General features: G+C 34.1%; 1 protein-coding gene across 2 annotated transcripts in view; it reads left to right on the top strand.

The window, feature by feature from the left end:
• Positions 1 to 19112, top strand: part of KIFAP3 (kinesin associated protein 3) — a 154684-nt gene that overhangs the window by 71812 nt on the left and 63760 nt on the right. For both annotated transcript variants that reach the window (XM_082613514.1, XM_082613513.1), the window contains exons 11-14: positions 8758 to 8858; positions 16709 to 16817; positions 18031 to 18143; positions 18546 to 18711. In XM_082613514.1, the coding sequence (XP_082469640.1) occupies positions 8758 to 8858; positions 16709 to 16817; positions 18031 to 18143; positions 18546 to 18711 (489 nt within the window). The remainder of the gene's footprint in view (positions 1 to 8757; positions 8859 to 16708; positions 16818 to 18030; positions 18144 to 18545; positions 18712 to 19112) is intronic.

Genomic DNA, 19112 nt, shown 5'->3' on the forward strand with positions numbered 1-19112 from the left:
CAGAAAATCGATCGTGAGAGCAACCCAGAGAGCTGACTCTTTTTCTCCTTCATTTGCTCCAGCTGAACTACAGCTGCAAATTTCTTTAAAAAGAAAAAAAAAATCTTGAACATATAAGTGCAATAATTCCCACAAAATCAGTTGCTGGAGTTAATGACCAGTTTGTTAAGGCATTAACTGCCCTCAGCTGGGAATGACCAGTTCTGAGGGGAATGGCGGCACAACTGCTAAGATAATTCAGTAACACGTTCAAATAATGATCCAGCTAATTAACAGTGAATTTCTGTGGAAATCCTATCGAAGTACTTATGGCCTCTGTATTTAATAGCCGGTGAGTTCATCATGATTCATGTTTACTACCATAAATACCAAAGGAATCATAATGACTAGGCCATTTTATTTTCACCGTGGCCTTATTACTTGAACAGACCTGACTAAGCCACCTATAGTCGTTAAGGACCTAGTTCTCAAAATATTCAGTCTTTTCACTGCTCGGCTCAAAATTCACAGAGCCTTTGGTGCTATGCCAGCATAGCGACTATTGGCAGACTGTTTTAACTTGGGATGCCATTAGGGAATAATTGATGTCTGTAAGTCATAAAGGAGCCCTTTTGAAATGTCTGCCATTGGTATGATGTGGAGAAATCATAGTTGGTTAGCTGGAGTTCATGGTTCTTCATCATGAATTCTTATGGGAAAATCGTAACTCCCGGCCCCAAATTCGTTTAGGATATGCAAGATTTTTTTTTGAGTTTTATTTTTTAAGAACTCAGATATCCAATGAATGAAGAAGACTATTATTAGCTTATAATAAGGGATAAGCTTTAATTTTACTTGGACCATTTAATCTCTTAATTTCTGTTTATTGCTGTGTGATCTTTAAATTAGTCTTTTTTTTATCTTTATTGGAGTATAATTGCTTTACAATGGTGTGTTAGTTTCTGCTTTATAACAAAGTGAATCAGTTATACACATACATATGTTCCCATATCTCTTCCCTCTTGCGTCTCCCTCCCTCCCACCCTCCCTATCCCACCCCTCTAGGTGGTCACAAAGCACCGAGCTGATCTCCCTGTGCTGTGCGGCTGCTTCCCGCTAGCTATCTGTTTTACGTTTGGTAGTGTATATATGTCCATGCCTCTCTCTCGCTTTGTCACAGCTTACCCTTCCCCCTCCCCATATCCTCAAGTCCATTCTCTAGTAGGTCTGTGTCTTTATTCCTGTCTTACCCCTAGGTTCTTCATGACATTTTTTTTCTTAAATTCCATATATATGTGTTAGCATACAGTATTTGTCTTTCTCTTTCTGACTTACTTCACTCTGTATGACAGACTCTAGGTCCATCCACCTCATTACAAATAGCTCAATTTCGTTTCTTTTTATGGCTGAGTGATATTCCATTGTATATATGTGCCACATCTTCTTTATCCATTCATTGGATGATGGACACTTAGGTTGTTTCCATCTCCGGGCTATTGTAAATAGAGCTGCAGTGAACATTTTGGTACATGACTCTTTTTGAATTATGGTTTTCTCAGGGTATATATGCCCAGTAGTGGGATTGCTGGGTCATATGGTACTTCTATTTGTAGTTTTTTAAGGAACCTTTAAGTAATAATAAATGTTGACTGCCAGAAAGCCTCTACTTTCTGTGTGCAGCTGTGTTTGAAGAGATGAATTTAGGTTATTTCCAGACATCTTCCCCCTCCAGGTATTCACTTTTCTCCTACAATATTTTGTCCTTTTGCTGTAGCTGTCAGATATCTGCTAGATACCATAAAGTTATAGGCTGTGTTTTTATCAAGCAATTAATCACTTGTATAATCATTTATGATTCAATGAATATGATACCTGTGGTTTATATACTATAATCTTCCTTCATACATTGCAGTTCTTTAGAGGAGATTGGAAATATGTGATTTGAAGCAATAAGATATGAATTAGAATCATCAAGGTAACATATGGGTAACAACCATTTATAAAATATTTCCATCTTTTTTTCTGAATAAAAAAACAAGTGTCATCTTGTATCTTTTTTCATTCCCTAAATAAATACAAAGTGAGAAGCAAATCAATTTTATAGATATTTGTAAATCAATTGATTGAATTCTAGGGAACCTTTACCCAGATAAAATCTAGAAGACATATCAGCAACTTGGGTTATGTAGACCTCTGAGTACAATATTGTAGTCCCTTATGTCTGTCATCACCTCCTTTCACACTTTCCTCAAGGGAAAAAAAATATCTCTGGTCATATTCCAGTTTCTTTTGTTTGGTTGTGCTCAGCTCAAACAAATGGGGAAACACCTGTATGTTTTATTTGCCTGAGACATGAAACTTAAAGGTAAATGAAGTAATATAGCTAATAGTGAGGTTTGTCTTCTGGGTTCTCAGACTTCTCTCTCTGTGTCCTTTCATCATTTTGTACCCCGTCGCCTCCACAACTCTTCCCCACTCTAGGAGTGAAATTAAGTTTTGTTACAGACAAGGCAGCATGAAAGAAGGAAGAGAGGTTCACAGTGTGTTTGTGGTAGTGGTGGTGGAGGAACACATACTGATGACAATAATCTATCCTTTGATTATTTTCTTTTCCCAATGTTTGTTCTGATTAAGGGATTTATAACCCTATGAGACTGATGAAGGGTCCTTATCAGATACTGGTCACTGAGTGGAGCCTTGAGGGATGAGGTGACTCTCCTAAGCCCGTACTTTGGGTATAGCAGAGCTTTATAGGAAAGTGACTAGGGACAAGTGGCTCAACCATAGGCTCAGAATATACCTGTGAACCCTGTCTAGCTCATCTCAGAGGAATCTTGGCTGCCTCTTAAACCTACATTACCTCTATGGTCAAATCTTGAGAATAGAAACCACAAAGACAACATATATAATAGGGGAACGTGAAAATAGTGTTCTATTGGTAAAACAGAAAAGTGTTATTATCAACATAATAATACTAAGAAATGACATTTATTGATTCAGTTTATTGTGTGTCAGACTCAGTACTAATTGTTTTACCAGGATTCTTTCACCTAATCTTCACATAACAACTCTTAGAGATAGGTACAGTTGTTATTCCAGTTTCACAGATGAAGAAACTGAAGCACAGAGAATTTAAATAACACTTAAAAGGCCATTTATGCTAGTAAGTGGCAGAGCCACAAATTGAACCCAAGCAGTCTGCCTCCAGAGCCTGAGATTTGAACCACAGCATTTTACTGCCTCTGTTTACCACTCTAACTTTTAAGCTTCTAGCACCTTGTTTTTCTCATAAAATCAAACACTGCTTGATAGCAGTTCTTGTCCAATTCAGTGAGTGAGTTTCAGAACTGCTATAGATCTAGTCCCCCAAACTGCTTGGGGGATAATGCAATTTGTCCCTGTCAAGATCTTTCATCCGTTGGAACCTATTGCATCTGGGCACAGGTACTCTGATAAGTAACTGATTGTTTTTCTTCATTTCATCTCCCCTCTTCTCCTCTTCTACCATCTTCTCACCTCTTTCTCCAGAGTCCCTTCTTAACTGCATTTCCTTCCAGTGCTGTGCCACTAAGGAATGATGATAATAATTTATGTTTATTTGACATTATTTCACCCTTCCTGCTGCTTCCTGGAAGGCTTAGTAAAGAGTACATGCACACAGGCTTTGTAGTCTGACCTAAGTTTGAATCTCAGATTCACGAGCTGTGTTTCCTTTTGAAGGATTCATAACCTTAATGAATGTCATTGCCTCACATCCAGATCAAAGATAATACCTACCTCTTCCATTGTTATAAGGGTTAAATGAGAAAATACATGCTTAACATACAAGAGGAACTATCAGTTTGCTTAACTCTTTCTCTCTTCCCTTCTCTCAAAGAATTGTAGTTATAAAAAGACTGGCTATCCACGAATCTTTCGGGATAGCCTTGTAATCCTTGAATTTCTGTTTCTTCAGTCCTTTAGTTTTAGCACATTTTGGGGGCATGATAATCATTTTAGGTAAAGATTATGGGAAATTGGGCATATGTTCAGAGACTTTTTTTTAAATCAAGCTTTATTTTCTAGAGCAATTTAAGGTTCATAGCAAAATTGAGCAGAAAGGACATTAATTTCCCATATACTTCCTGCCTGCCCCCCCAGCCTCCCACCTTTTTTAAAATTAATTTTTATTGGAGTATAGTTGCTTTACATAGGTTTTTAAATAGAAGATCACAGATAAAGAATTAGGAAGGTACGGGAGAACTGCAAGGATCTTTCACCTTTGTCCATGAGTATGGGGAGAGAAGGAGAAAGAGAAAGCACACAAGAGCAGAATTAGAACTGGCAGTAGAATGACTCATCCTACTTTTTGAAACTAGATATTTAGTTTTTCTGTGGAAAAAGAAAGTAATATAAATTATTGTTGAATCTGAGATGTTTCTTGCATATGTTATTCATCTACTTTTTAAAAATTATTGTGATTTTAGGACTTTTCTCTAGACTTTCTATTCCGTCACATATCCTTTATCCTGAGTTATCCTTTGGAAGTGATATAGATATATAATCATATATATATATATATATATATATATATATATATATATATGTATGTAATTTGCTCTAGAAGGACCTTCCTTGTTATTCTCTTTATGGGGTACAGATCTCTTAAAGGTGAATCTTTCTTTCCTCTCACGTTACATGAATTGATGTACCACTTTAGAACATTGCGTTTTAGAATCCTTTCACTGATAACCAGCAGTAGACAGACAATCCTCAAACATAGAATAGTGTCCTTTTTCATTCTTCGCTCCACGCTGAATTTTAAAGTCTGATTATTTACTTTGACGTTAAAAAATCTTTTATATTGGATATTGATTTCTCTGTTTCTTCTACCATTTATTTAGTAAGTTGTGTGACTTGGAATCCTACTTTTCAGTGAATCCATTACATAGAGAAAATATTTTCAAATAATATTTTGAAAAAATTAAGTAGGACTAGAACCTACCCACAGCTGAACAACATATAGAAAGAAACTGTAATAGCAGGGAAAGAGAGACTGTGCCTTCAGAATATGAGTTTGCTGTAGGAACTTACTTGAAAAGATTTTAAAATACCTCAGTCCCTGGAGAAAAACTAAATACTGTGAAGTATAATCTGACCAAACCCCTAAGGGATACTTTCCTCTCTGCAGAATAAAGTTGGAATTTTTCATTTTTAATCTACGTATCATGCAAACCTATACAAAGATTTGTTTTCCTATGGCAAGTGTGTTTTATACTAGAATAAGTATAAATGAATGCCTTCAGCGGTGTAAAAATGTGATTTATTAAAACCTATGAGTCTTTTCTATTTAGATTGCTCTGATCCCAAGGGCAAAATACTGGGGCTGGGAACACCCAGTTAGTCTCTACTTTTCTCTTTTTTGGAGTAATTTCAGTTTTTGCATTACGTTTTCCTCCAGATGTAGTTCCTGCATATGTTGTATTCTGAGTGGTTAAGTTAGTGAATTCATAGATTTTTAGTTAAGATGAAAATGTTTACTAGTATGTATTCATCTGACAAACATATGCTAGATTTTATTGTTTTTGTTTTATGCCAAGAAGTCATTTTTACATTGATACTGAAAGCCATAGGAAATAGGCTTTAGCCAAACAATTTAAAAAGATGCAAAAGTCTTGATTTTTAAAAATTCTGTTTTTAAAATGTGTTTTATTCTATCATATATCAGTGTATTTCAGTCTTTTATACCTGATAATAATATCTTACTTGAAAAACTGTTTTACCTTATGATATAAAAATGTTTGAGAGATACTGTAATATACCTCTGGTGTATATAACTTCACTTCTGGTGAAAATTCTGAAGTCAGAGAAACCTGTGTTTAAAGCCCTGTTCACCCACTTACAGGGCTGTGTAGGAAGTATTTATTTTCCTCCAAGTGTTAAGTTCCTCATCTGAAACATAAGGATGATAAAATTTATTTGACAGATTATTTTGAAGACTCACATTGTTCTTCCTTACCATATGAAATATTTTTTATTTAACATATAAGCTCCAGGAAAGCAAGAGGCTAGAGAGAGGGTCACTATATGTTTTTAAAAAACACCTGGAAACTTAAAACACTTTTGTGTCAAATCTGAAAATCTTGTAGAACTAGTAATTTCTGTCTTTGACTAAACGTGCTTATTTTTTCAGTTTTAGCCTCTGATTTTTTAAACATAATATTGTTTTTTTTTCCAGCTTTATTGAGATCTAACTGACATATAACAGTATGTAAGTTTAAGGTGGACTTGATACATGTATATATTGCAAAATATATAAGGTTAGATATAAGGGTAGTTAACTATAAAAGTTACCACTTTAAGATTAGTTACCACATCCATCACCTCACATAATTACTTTTTTTCTGGTTGTAAGAACTTTTTTTTTTTTTTTTTTTTTTGCGGTATGCGGGCCTCTCACTGTCGCGGCCTCTCCCGCTGCAGAGCACAGGCTCCGGACGCGCAGGCCCAGCGGCCATGGCTCACGGGCCCAGCCGCTCCGCGGCACATGGGATCCTCCCAGACCGGGGCACGAACCCATATCCCCTGCATCGGCAGGCGGACTCTCAACCACTGCGCCACCAGGGAGCCCCAAGAACTTTTAAGATTTACTCTCAGCAACTTTCAAATGTACAATACAGTATGTTAACTATAGTCACCAGGCTTTTTAGATATTAAAAATAGAATCAATCAGCAGGTATTTATTGAGAAACTTCCATATGCTATACTAAGCCTATAAGAATACCAAGGTATGTCCCCTAAGAATTTCTCACCACCTCATAAAGAGATAACCTAATATCTGAAAAAGTCAATAAGAATATAAAATAGTATTTTTAAAAAACACGAAGTATTTTAGTAATTTTATACTATGGTAGACACAAGAATATAGGTGCTGAATTTATCCTCCACGTCACAATATATTTAAAATTTTCTTGATATGTTATTTATCAACTAAATTTATGTATATCCTTGATTTTGTTTTAAAACTCCAAATATCTCCAAGGATTTCTCATAGCCCAAACTTTTAAAAAAACTATTGTTTTTTGGATAAAACTTTTTAGCTAAACTTTGCTAGCTCAAGTTTTGTCACTGACTTTGAGATCATAAATAGATCCTTAAAATATGGTCTGTCTGAAAGCATGTAGAAGGACTGCATGACATATTAAAGTCCCATTTTATTTTTCAAATCTATGATATATCATTCACTTTTCTTTTTTCAGTGTCAAGGTGTACGAAACTAGAATAATCTTACCTCAGAAGTTCTGAGACAATCCTTAGACTATGCTTATTATCTCTACCCTTTAGCATTTTATAGTCATGTATTTTTTTTTCCATCTTTATTGGAGTATAATTGCTTTACAATGTTGTGTTAGTTTCTACTGTACAACAAAGTGAATCAGCTATATGTATACATATACCCCCATATCCCTTCCCTCTTGAACCTCCCTCCCACCCTCCCTATCCCACCCCTATAGGTGGTCACAAAGCACCGAGCTGATCTCCCTGTGCTATGGAGCAGCTTCCCACTAGCTATCTATTTTACATTTGGTAGTGTATATATGTCCATGCCACTCTCTCACTTAGCCCCAGTTTCCCCTTTCTGCCCCTGTGTCTTTATTCCTGCCCTGCCACTAGGTTCATCAGTACCATTTTTTTAGATTCCATATATATGCTTTAGCATACGGTATTTGTTTTTCTCTTTGTGACTTACTTCACTCTGTATGACAGACTCTAGGTCCATCCACCTCATTACAAATAACTCAATTTCGTTACTTTTTGTAGTGGAGTAATATTCCATTGTATATATGTGCCACATCTTCTTTATCCATTCATCTGTCGATGGACACTTAGGTTGCTTCCACATCCTGGCTATTGTAAATAGTGCTGCAGTGAACATTGGGGTACATGTATCTTTTTGAATGATGGTTTTCTCAGGGTATATGCCCAGTAGTGAGATTGCTGGGTCATATGGTAGTTCTATTTTTAGTTTTTTAAGGAACCTTCATACTGTTTTCCATAGTGGTTATATCAACTTACATTCCCACCGACAGTGCAGGAGGGTTCTCTTTTCTCCACACCCTCCCCAGCATTTATTGTTTGTAGATTTTTTTGATGATGGCCAGGCCATTCTGAGTGGTGTGTGAGGTGATACCTCACTGTGGTTTTGATTTGCATTTCTCTAATGATTAGTGATGTTGAGCATCTTTTCATGTGTTTTTTGGTAATCTGTATGACTTCTTTTGGACATGTATTTTTTTTAATGTAGCAAATACTATTCTACTTCATTTATTATTTGTTATTTTTCCAGTTTCTGATTCATAAAAATTAAATATACTTTTTGTTTACTATTTCTTATACATTATCACTGTCAATGAAATGTTTTTATCACATATTTTGATAAAACAGTAAGGATGGGGAGGCCAGTGGCCAAATCTACTTTTTAGTGGGCTACCGGGAACAATTAATTCTTTGGTTTGTGGTTAATTTTTTCAAAAGTATACCTTGTAAAATACACATAATCTCTTGGAACTTAGTGATATTTCAGAGATAGTGTGCTCCAAACTTTGGAATTGAAATAGGGAGCTCAAAATATTTTCTAAATTAGGGTTATATAGTGATTTTTTTTTATTCAGTAGCTTAAAAGTTGTAATGCATTAATTTGAGTGTGTTATACAAAAAATAATAATTTCTTTGTGGTCATTCCATGCCATGCATGGCATAATATAAAATCTCACCATATCCATGATTTCTTATTTCCAGGCAATGAAAACTACAAACAAATAGCAATGTGTGTTCTTTACCACATAAGCATGGATGACCGCTTTAAATCAATGTTTGCATACACTGACTGTATACCACAAGTAAGTGCTTTAAGTGTTTTTTTAAAAAGGCATTCAAAAAATATGTTTTTTACTTTCTTCCCTTGATTTGCCTGATAGGTTTTTTCTTTAAAAATCCCCTCTTAAAAATAATATATATTTGTTATATACAATCTGGAAAGTACAGAACATTATAAAAATGAAAGTAACTTTCTGTTATCCCAAACCCAGAGATAACCATTTAAAATTTTGGTACATTTTCTTCTACATAGTTAAAAAAATACTGTATTGGGATTATATGCCATATGTAGTTATATATTGCTTTTTAACTTAATATATCGTTAAGTACCCTCCCATGTCACTGAACATTCTTCAAAAATTATTCATAATAGTTGTATACTATTTTATTGCATAAATGTACCATAATTTAAATATTGTTAAATTGTTTATTTAGGTTTTCTTCCAGTTTATCACATAAAAACTGATGTAAGTAAAAGTATGTAAACAAATGAAATAATGTGGAATAAATATCATAGTATGTAAAAGCTTAACCACATCTCAATTTTTTCTTTAGTTTAAATTCCTAAAAGTAGAATTACTAGGTCAAAAGGTATTTTGTGTATTTGACACAATATGGCCAAATTACCTTCTAAGAAGACGTGAGTTGATTTTTTTCCAACTGTCACTTCACTTTGGTTTTTTTGTTTGTTTTGGGGCTTTTTTCTTGATTAGTAGCTTTTATAATGTATCTTTTTTTTCAATTTTTTTAATTTTTTAATTTTTTATATTAGTTTCTGCTTTATAACAAAGTGAATCAGTTATACACATACATCTGTTCCCATATCACTTCCCTCTTGCATCTCCCTCCCTCCCACCCTCCCTATCCCACCCCTCCAGGCGGTCACAAAGCACTGAGCTGATCTCCCTGTGCTGTGCGGCTGCTTCCCACTAGCTATCTACCTTATGTTTGGTAGTGTATATATGTCCATGCCTCTCTCTCGCTTTGTCACAGCTTACCCTTCCCCCTCCCCATATCCTCAAGTCCATTCTCAAGTAGGTCTGTGTCTTTATTCCTGTTTTACCCCTAGGTTCTTCATGACATTTGTTTTTTTCTTAAATTCCATATATATGTGTTAGCATACGGTATTGTCACTTCACTTTGAACAGCACTGGATACTATCATTTCTCTAAAAATGGAGTGTCTCTATTTCTTTTTATTTGCATTTTATTTGTATTTCTGTGGATATTGGTGAGGTTGAACATTTTTCACATGCTTATTGTCGATATTATGTTATAAATCATTCATGTCCCTTGATAATTTTTCCATTGGCATGTCAATATTTTAGGATTAATAAAAGTATCTCTAAATATAATAACTATTTTAACTCATTGTCATATTACAGATGTTTCCCAACTTTGTCATTTGCCCTTTAATTTTGTTTGTGGTTGACGGTTTTAAATGCTTCACGTTCTCTGATGGGAAAATGCTTCATCAGAATACTTTTATTTTTATAGCATTGCTCTCAAGAAAGATTTTTGCTATAACTCAGTTGCTTGATATATTTCATATGTTAGGTTTATTTGTCTTGAAGGAGTTTAGTGATTTTTTTTTTCATAGACTATAATGGTGGAGATTCTATACATGTGTAATTTTACTCTTAGGGAATTTACATTCATGGAATCACTATTGTGCTATTAATCTTCATTAAACTGAGCTCTACTAATTTGAATACTATCTGATGATTAGAACACTAGTTAGGCTGATTTTTAATATTATTTTTATAATATGGCTTTCTAAAATAGAAAAAGCAAGATCATAGGATGTATAATATACAATAAAAATAACACTTTTAAAAGACACTTTAGAAGAATATGTATAGTAAGTCATACTTATTAAAGTAATCCTCTTAAGACTCCTACTACATAATTCCTTATTAGCCTAATATAAGTTATCAAATGTATATTATTTTAGGATTAATAGTAGGAATGATTAATATTTATTAATTAATATTTTATTAATTAATATTTATTACTATTATTATTAATAGTAGTAATAATAATTAATAATTATTATTTAGTAAAAAACAGGCCATAGTTTTTTTTTATTAATTCTTCTTAATCCTTCTATTCATCCCAAATTAATAACATGGTTCTAAAAATTGAATTTGCTATTCCAGAATTTTAATACTTTATCTACACGCAATTAAAAAACTGATAAACTCTCAAGTATAATTTCTTAGGCTTTTATACCAGGGGATAAACTAATTATGCTTGTTTACAGAAAGTAGACATCCTTCAAATATGCAGCATATTTTATCTAACAAGGCAAGGCTTCTTATAGAGATAACACATGTCAGACTACAGCCGATACAAAGTGTAATCAAACTCTTTGTCAAACAAGTTGTCAATAAAAGAGTAGCCATGTCAAAGGGAGATTACAGGTGATTTACTACAGTCTCACTTCATATGTTCCAAGGGGTTTTGCTTCACAGTTTCAAAGGGTGTTCCTTTTCCAATCCTATTTAATGTCAGAACTTCATTGACTACAGGATATGAATTGGAAAGCAGTGATAAAAGAATAATATTTTTGTCTAGATTGACTGTTTTTATCTAGATTCGATTTTAAAGAGAATAACATTAAATAAAAGAGAAATAAATGTACACTAAAAAGAGATGGAAAACTTTTTTTGTTAAATATTTAATTTGGAGTTACCCTTCCCTCTATACCCTAGAATTTACAATCTCAAACATAAAATGTGAAACTTTATTTTCAATAAATAATCAGAAATAAAAGCCTGTTTAAGTTACATTTGAAACATTATTATTATTGCAGTTGAAGACTTTGTAGAGAAATCACCCATACCTTTTCAAGGACAACATTCATGCATGTTTCCTTGCCAGATAATTTTCTAACATCAAACATTTCTGCAGTGGGGTTTTCAGAACATTTATGGTCTGTATTTCATGAACAAAATCTTCCAAAATTCATTCAGTGGTCAATGTTTTGGGGTTTTAGTTTATTATATTTTGTTTTTAAAGCTCAACCCTGGTAAGAATAGTGAGGGTATGTTATCAAATTATGTTGTAAACATCCTGAAACTTTTTAGTATGAGGCCATATTTTGAGAAACCAAATGGTACTCTAGAATAGTATGTTTGTTTCTAAAGTGCTGTCCAGCCTATAACTTATACTTTATAAGGCTCAACTTCGACATATTTGGGGAAAAGTTGACATGGTTTGATTGACACCCAGTACCAATTGTAAAAGTACATTGTAAAATAAAAGAATCATGGAAAGCAAATTTGGGATTAAATTCAAATTTCCGAGCTTCCTTCAGGAATTAAAACGATACTCCTCTCAGAAGTATTGACTCCTTGAAGTAATGTTTATAATACTAACAAAGCTTTGAACCCATTTGTGATAGCAACTGATTAACCTACTTATTAAATAAAACCATATCTGAAGTTTGGAATATATTAATGTAATACTCTGTTAGCTTTGAAATTATGCACATTAATTTTTGTTTAGTAAATATTGTCAAGTATTACAAATGAATTTTTCAAATGAGAAGCCTAAAATAACTTGGAAAGTAAGAAAGCAGTGGTTCAATTGTCATTCATATTCATTTCAGTGATCAAAAAAAATGTGGGATATGGTCATATTCTTTAATTCCATTAGATACATATGTAAAGGAACTTTATAAACTGTGAAACACTGTACAAAAATAAGGTGCCATTTGTAAATGCTTCTCATTATTTTGGAACCACTCAGAGTCCAATTTAAATACTCCCTTTCTTATATGTGTTTTATAGGATAAACCTGTACTTTTTAAAATTTCTTCTTCAGAATTTTATTAGTCCAAATAAACAATGTGTTAACATTGGGCTCATGGAATAGCATTACGTAAATTAGATTAACTTTAAGAGGTTGTATCTAGTGCATGATCATGGTCTTTTGGGGGAAAAATGATTCTATTGATTTCTCATTCTTAAAGAGCTGGGCTTTGGTGGAAATGGACTGTGAGATGCTCTAACATAAGCCTATAATTAGAGCTCACTTTTGTAAATTATTTAACATTCAGAGTAGATGTTATAAAGTCAACATGCCTTATAATCTCTCCCAATATTATGTTGCTTTGCTTCTTTTGTACTTTATTGCTTCTAATTATTCAATATATTCTCATTTTTTTCCCTCTATTATGCCACTATTTTGTAAAACTTGGGGGTCAGGGCAAGTCTTTCTTTATGGATGATCTTAATGGTCTCAGTGGGTGAATTGTTCCAGGTAAGTGTACTTGGGGATAACCAGGAGTTAATGGTTGTATTCTAATAATAGTTAAGAGTACACATTAACAGTTCATTGTTATTTAGACCTCTAAGATGCATGTTTTGTTTAAATAGGTGCAAATGCCATCGAGATGCTTATGAAAGTATTTATTGGTAATAGAATGGCCAAAGTACATGTTTAGGTAATGATGTCATGGTGTTATTTAACATTTTACCTAGAACAGTGAGCAAGAATCTTCATAGTAATCCACATGTTTTCTACCACAGTTGTCCTATTTGGCCCCTCTTTGATCTACACGCTTCTTTTGAGCTGAATGCTGGTAAACGTCCTTTCTGACAGCCCCCTTTGCTCCTGCCTGCCATTATCTGCTGAAGTTCAGAAACCAGAGCATCACTTCAAACAGCAGAGTTAGGGAGTAGCCAGTCAGAAGAGATTCCTGAGGCATGCAAAGTTCTGCCATAATCATTCAAAGATGTTTGGGTAGGGGGGTGGGGGTGGCAGAGGTGTATGTGAATACAGAGAGCTGTAGGGGTTGGCCTCTGGTCACTGGTAAATAAGTGAAGTCAGGTGCCAGAGAGTCTAGACACAGTGATTTCAGTCCTGGGTCTTTGGTATCTGATACTCAATATGGGACTTGTCTGATTGAACACTATTGCCTCTTCATTGCACAGGCTGAAGCCTTTTAGTGCCTTCCTGTTAAATTAGTAAAAGATGACAATGGACATAGTTAAAACAGAACAAATCTAGTTTTAGTATTTCCTAGTTGTCAGTAATTACACTTACTTCTGAAGTGCTGTGGGTAGCAGTCAAAGACAGTGTTGCACGTAGAGCTTGAACTAAACTATTATTTTAAAATGTGAACACTTTAAAATTGAAATGTTTCTCTTTCTTATTATGAAAAACTAATTCGATATCATGATGTATTTCATTCACACTTAGTCCTGATTTCTCTTGATTTTGGGATGTAGGTGTTGGATAAGGTTTTAAACCATGCATTATTTTTTAAAAAGCTAGCTCCTGAATATTTCATCACAGGACTTAATGTGGAAATTACAAAAACAAGGCAAAACAAAAACCCTCAGCTTCTAACAAATCACCCTGTAACACCGTTCTTAAGGGCAAATTTCATACTACAAGTTTAATTTCAAGTAAACAGCAACAGATATTTTGCCTTGCTAAGCATTGCATTGATGTAACAAACATACTTTTGTTATTTTTAAAAAGCTTCTTGAATTAGGAGAAGTTTGGAAGAAATCTATAATGGGTTTTTAATTAGAATATGAAAAACATACTGTATATATTTACATTTTTAGAGGATTGTCACCTACATTTTTATTAATTTGTAATTTAATTTTAGTTGGCAGTTAATAGATAGCAAAATCTGTTAAAACTATATCCAATAAATTAAGATTATTTTACCTTTGCCATAGAATTTTTTTGTTCTACAACATTATTAAGTGTTAGTGATTAAAGATTCCACTAGCAGCAACATTTGTGTTAAAGAAGTGCTCTCTGGGAAAAGGCATGGTACATGCCAACCATTCACCAGCTATAGTGTTTTTGTAGTTCTCAGCAAATAGTGAATTTTATATATATATACATATAGTTTTGTTAGAATTATATCTAAGTATTTTGAGGAGCAATTGTGAGTGGATTTGCTTTTTTAATTTTGGTTTCCAGTTGTTCATTGCTAGCATACAGAAATAAGATTAGTTTTTGTGTTCACCATGTATCCTTTTTGAAACTTAGAAGTTATTTGGAACTAACATAGAGAATAACCAAAACAAGATTTAACAAAATAGGGTCTAACCAGTCAACAAAGGCATGTTGATCTAAAAAGGTATCTGCCGAGATAAAACATAAGAAATTTTTAGGTTATAAATTTTAGGATTGACTTCCATATGTTGTTATCAATTTGACTAAGAGAAAAATGTATTTATATAATATGCACTAAGTTAATTTGCTATTTACCAATAATAGTAGACAAGCTTCTCAAAAGTATAGCTTAAGGTTTGTTCATTTCTCCTTTATTACATAGCAACTATCTCTCATGACAAATCTAGATTACTGCTAAATGGCATAAGTGACCTGCCTTTTTCTTCCTACTTTTCTGTCTGCTGCTTCTTAGACCCATCTTCCCTTTCTCTCTCTCTTTTTTGAAAATAAATTTATTGATTGATTGATTTTTGTCTGGGTTGGGTCTTTGTTGCTACACACGGGCTTTCTCTAGTTGCAGCAAGCGGGGACTACTCTTTGTTGCAGTGTGTGGGCTTCTCATTGCAGTGGCTTCTCTTGTTGCGGAACAGGGGCTCTAGGCACGTGGGCTTCCGTAGTTGTGGCGCATGGGCTCAGTAGTTGTGGCTTGTGGGCTCTAGAGCGCAGGCTCAGTAGTTGTGGTGCACGGGCTTAGTTGCTCCACGGCATGTGGGATCCTCCCGGACCAGGGCTCGAACCCGTGTCCCCTGCATTGGCAGATGGATTCTTAACCACTGCACCACTAGGGAAGTCCCTTCCCTTTCTCTTATCATTAAGTAGAGTTCGTTTCTTATTTTATACACACTCCCAAATGATTGGGTCCAGCTTTACAGGTTCAGTTATCAACCATAAATGACAATTCCTAAAATTATACCTTCAGTCCAATCATGTCTCATAAACTTGTGTTTATAACTTTTATGACTATCTGCACTAGACTGTCACATAGGCAGCTTAAATTCAGCATGTCCAAAACCAAAATTACTGTCTTCCCTTTAAAGTTTTCTCCTACTTTGGTTTCTGTCTTTTGGTAAATGTTAGCACCACCATCCATGTCGTTGTTTAGGGCAGAAACCTGTGAGTCATCTTTGACCCTTCCTCTCCCTTAACCCCAACATCTAGTCAGTTATTAAATCCCAGTTTAATTCTCTTTCCTAAATATATCTCTGAGCCATCCTTTTTATCTCTATCCCCACTGCTCTACCTAGTCCAGGCAGCCATCATCATACCTCGACTTTTCCACTAGCCCCTTAGGTGGTTTTGCCACATTTTCTTACCCTATTACAGTCTATTTTCTAAATTGACCAGATCTTTTTGAAACGTAAATCTTATCCTGACACTTTCCTTATTTGGAAGCCTTTAATGTCTTCCCATTTACCTTAGCATGAAGCCCAAAATCCTTAACGTGTACTTCAGAATCCTGTGTGATCTGGCTTTTACCTTATCTCTTAACACTATTTCCCTCACTCCAACCATGCTTGCCTTCTCTTAATTCTTAAGAAGAATGACTTTTTTTCCTGCCTTGTAACCTTTACACAAGCTATTTTCATTGCTCAGAATGGTCTACTTCCACACAACATTTTAAATTCCTTAAATGCAAAGGTTTTATGTAATATTTCTCTTATATTCTCCAGTGTACTTGGAAGTTCATATTGAATGCTGAGCATCTAATAGTTCATTAAGTATTCAGTTATTCAATAGTAAAAGCCTACCACTTCTATGTTCAAAATGCAATTGTATTATATTATTTCCAACATACAATCTAAGGTAACATACTGTGATAAAATAGTGCCTGTGGTTTTTTGTGTGTTTGGGGGTTTTCTGAGTAAAATATGTCTTGTGCTTCTTGCTAGTTAATGAAGATGCTCTTTGAATGTTCGGATGAACGAATTGACTTGGAACTCATTTCTTTCTGCATTAATCTAGCTGCTAACAAAAGGAACGTACAGCTTATCTGTGAAGGTTAGTGCCTTTGAGCTTCATAAATAACTTCTATCATATGCTATTGGCATATGATGGAAAATAGATAATAAGGAATTAAGAATTATAGTAAATATGTAAATCCTATTTTTAAATAGTTTTTAAAATTATAGCTATAATCCTTAAATGTCAGACTCAGAATATTCTTACATCATGAGTAGAAACGCTTACCCTTTAGTAACATTTTATAAACCATTTGGTCAGTTACCCTTAATTGAAATTTGATTTTTTAAAATATTTTCTAGATGAAATAAAACTTTTTATTTGCAAAGCAATCTGTTACAGTGTAAGATGTTGCAATACAAGTGTGTTAGCTATTTGTTTCTATAGTATCTTCATAAAATGATTCATCATACATTATGATATTTCAGAGTTTGCTCAATAGTTTTTTCATATTTGAGAAGTATACATGTTCATTATAAAAAGTACAAATGAGCAAATAGGAAAAAACTAAAAATTTTACTCCCACTATCCAGAGATAATCATGGGTAAAACTTTGGTACAATGCTTCTGCATATTTTTAAATTAAAATGGGATTCTCTCTATAAATGGTGACATGTTTTTTGAAGTTAATATTTGAATATCGTTCCATATGATTAAATACTTTAATAAAACATAATTGCCAGTAGCTGCAAAATAATCCATTAAAGGATTTTCCATAGTTTAATCTGCTAGTTTGTTGCCACTTCTTTTCTGTTACAAGCAATGCTACAGTAATTTTCCTTTCTCTGAATCTTTCATGTTTCCATTTTTACATTCTTAGAATAAATTCCTAGAAGTACAATTTTTATGGGTCAAAAAGTATTTACATTTTAAAACTTTGTGGTACATATTTCATATACATACTGTGCTTCCATTTATGTGAAATTCTAGAAGAGGCAAAACTAATCTGTGTTTAAAAAGAAAAAATAAAAAAGGGAAGAGGAAGAAGAGGAAAAGGAGGAGAAAAAAAGAAAAGTAATTGTATTGGGGGACTAAGATTGGCTAAGCACAAGGGAACTTTCTTCATTGAATGGAAATATTCTGTATCTTGATATGGGTACGAATTATACAGGGGCATACATTTATTAAAATTAATTGTACATTTAATATTTACATATTTTCTGTGTGTAAATTGGGGTTTTTTGAGAACCAAAAATTTAAAAAATCATTAAATGAACCTTTGTTGGGGGAATTTTTTTGTTTTTATTATCAGGAAATGGGCTGAAGATGCTTATGAAGAGGGCTCTGAAGTTCAAGGATCCATTGCTGATGAAAATGATTAGGAACATTTCCCAGCATGATGGACCAACTAAAAATTTATTTATTGTAAGTATAGTTTTTGGCTTTCTGTCTATTAAAATAGCCTGAGAATTAAAGCTTTAAAGTGCTGTGTCTGGAAATATAACTCTTCCTTAGCTCTTGTCAAATATTAATTCATGACCCAAGTTGGTTTTTCTTCAACTTCCTTGTAAGTTTAGCTCCTAGAAATCTCAACCTAAGTTTTAATGTTGTTTTTGTTTTACGATCCCTATCCGTAACCCTTTCATCCTCACTCCAGTTTGCTTGCCTTAAACCAGTTCACCATAGTCTCCCTTAGCAATTTAGCTCAAGGTTATTAAAATAAGAGAGTCACATTTGATACTTTTTCTTCCTATGGGTTAAATTATTAGATTAGTTCTTCTGGAGAAATCATATTTTAAATTTGTATTAAAATTCTATTTTATTCAGGATTATGTTGGGGACCTTGCAGCTCAAATCTCTAATGATGAAGAGGAAGAGTTTGTGATTGAATGTTTAGGAACTCTTGCAAATTTGACCATTCCAGACTTAGACTGGGAATTGGTTCTTAAGGAGTATAAGCTGGTTCCGTACCTCAAGGATAAACTCAAACCAGGTCTGTGCTAAGTATTTCACTTCTGCGTAATCATTAAGTTATTTCTTTCTGTTGTGGATAAGGCTGCTAGAACAGTATTTTGTGACCATTATTGTACTACATAACACATTTTCTTCCCACACCTCTAGGTCTAACCCAAGTTCGTTTCTTTCTCTCAGAAAGGCAGTCACTAGTTCTCCTCGTATATGTATGTGCTCTCTTCCCTAACAATATGTTATTTTAATATTAGTTTCCCTTTCCTACCCTGCCTTTTTTTTTTTTTTTTTTTGCGGTACGTGGGCCTCTCACTGCTGTGGCCTCTCCCATTGTGGAGCACAGGCTCCAGACGCGCAGGCTCAGTGGCCATGGCTCACGGGCCCAGCCACTCCGCGGCATGTGGGATCCTCCCAGACCGGGGCAGG

This window comes from Mesoplodon mirus, assembly GCF_964341445.2.
Source record: "Mesoplodon mirus genome assembly, chromosome: 3".
In the NCBI taxonomy this organism is placed as follows: Eukaryota; Metazoa; Chordata; class Mammalia; order Artiodactyla; family Ziphiidae; genus Mesoplodon; species Mesoplodon mirus.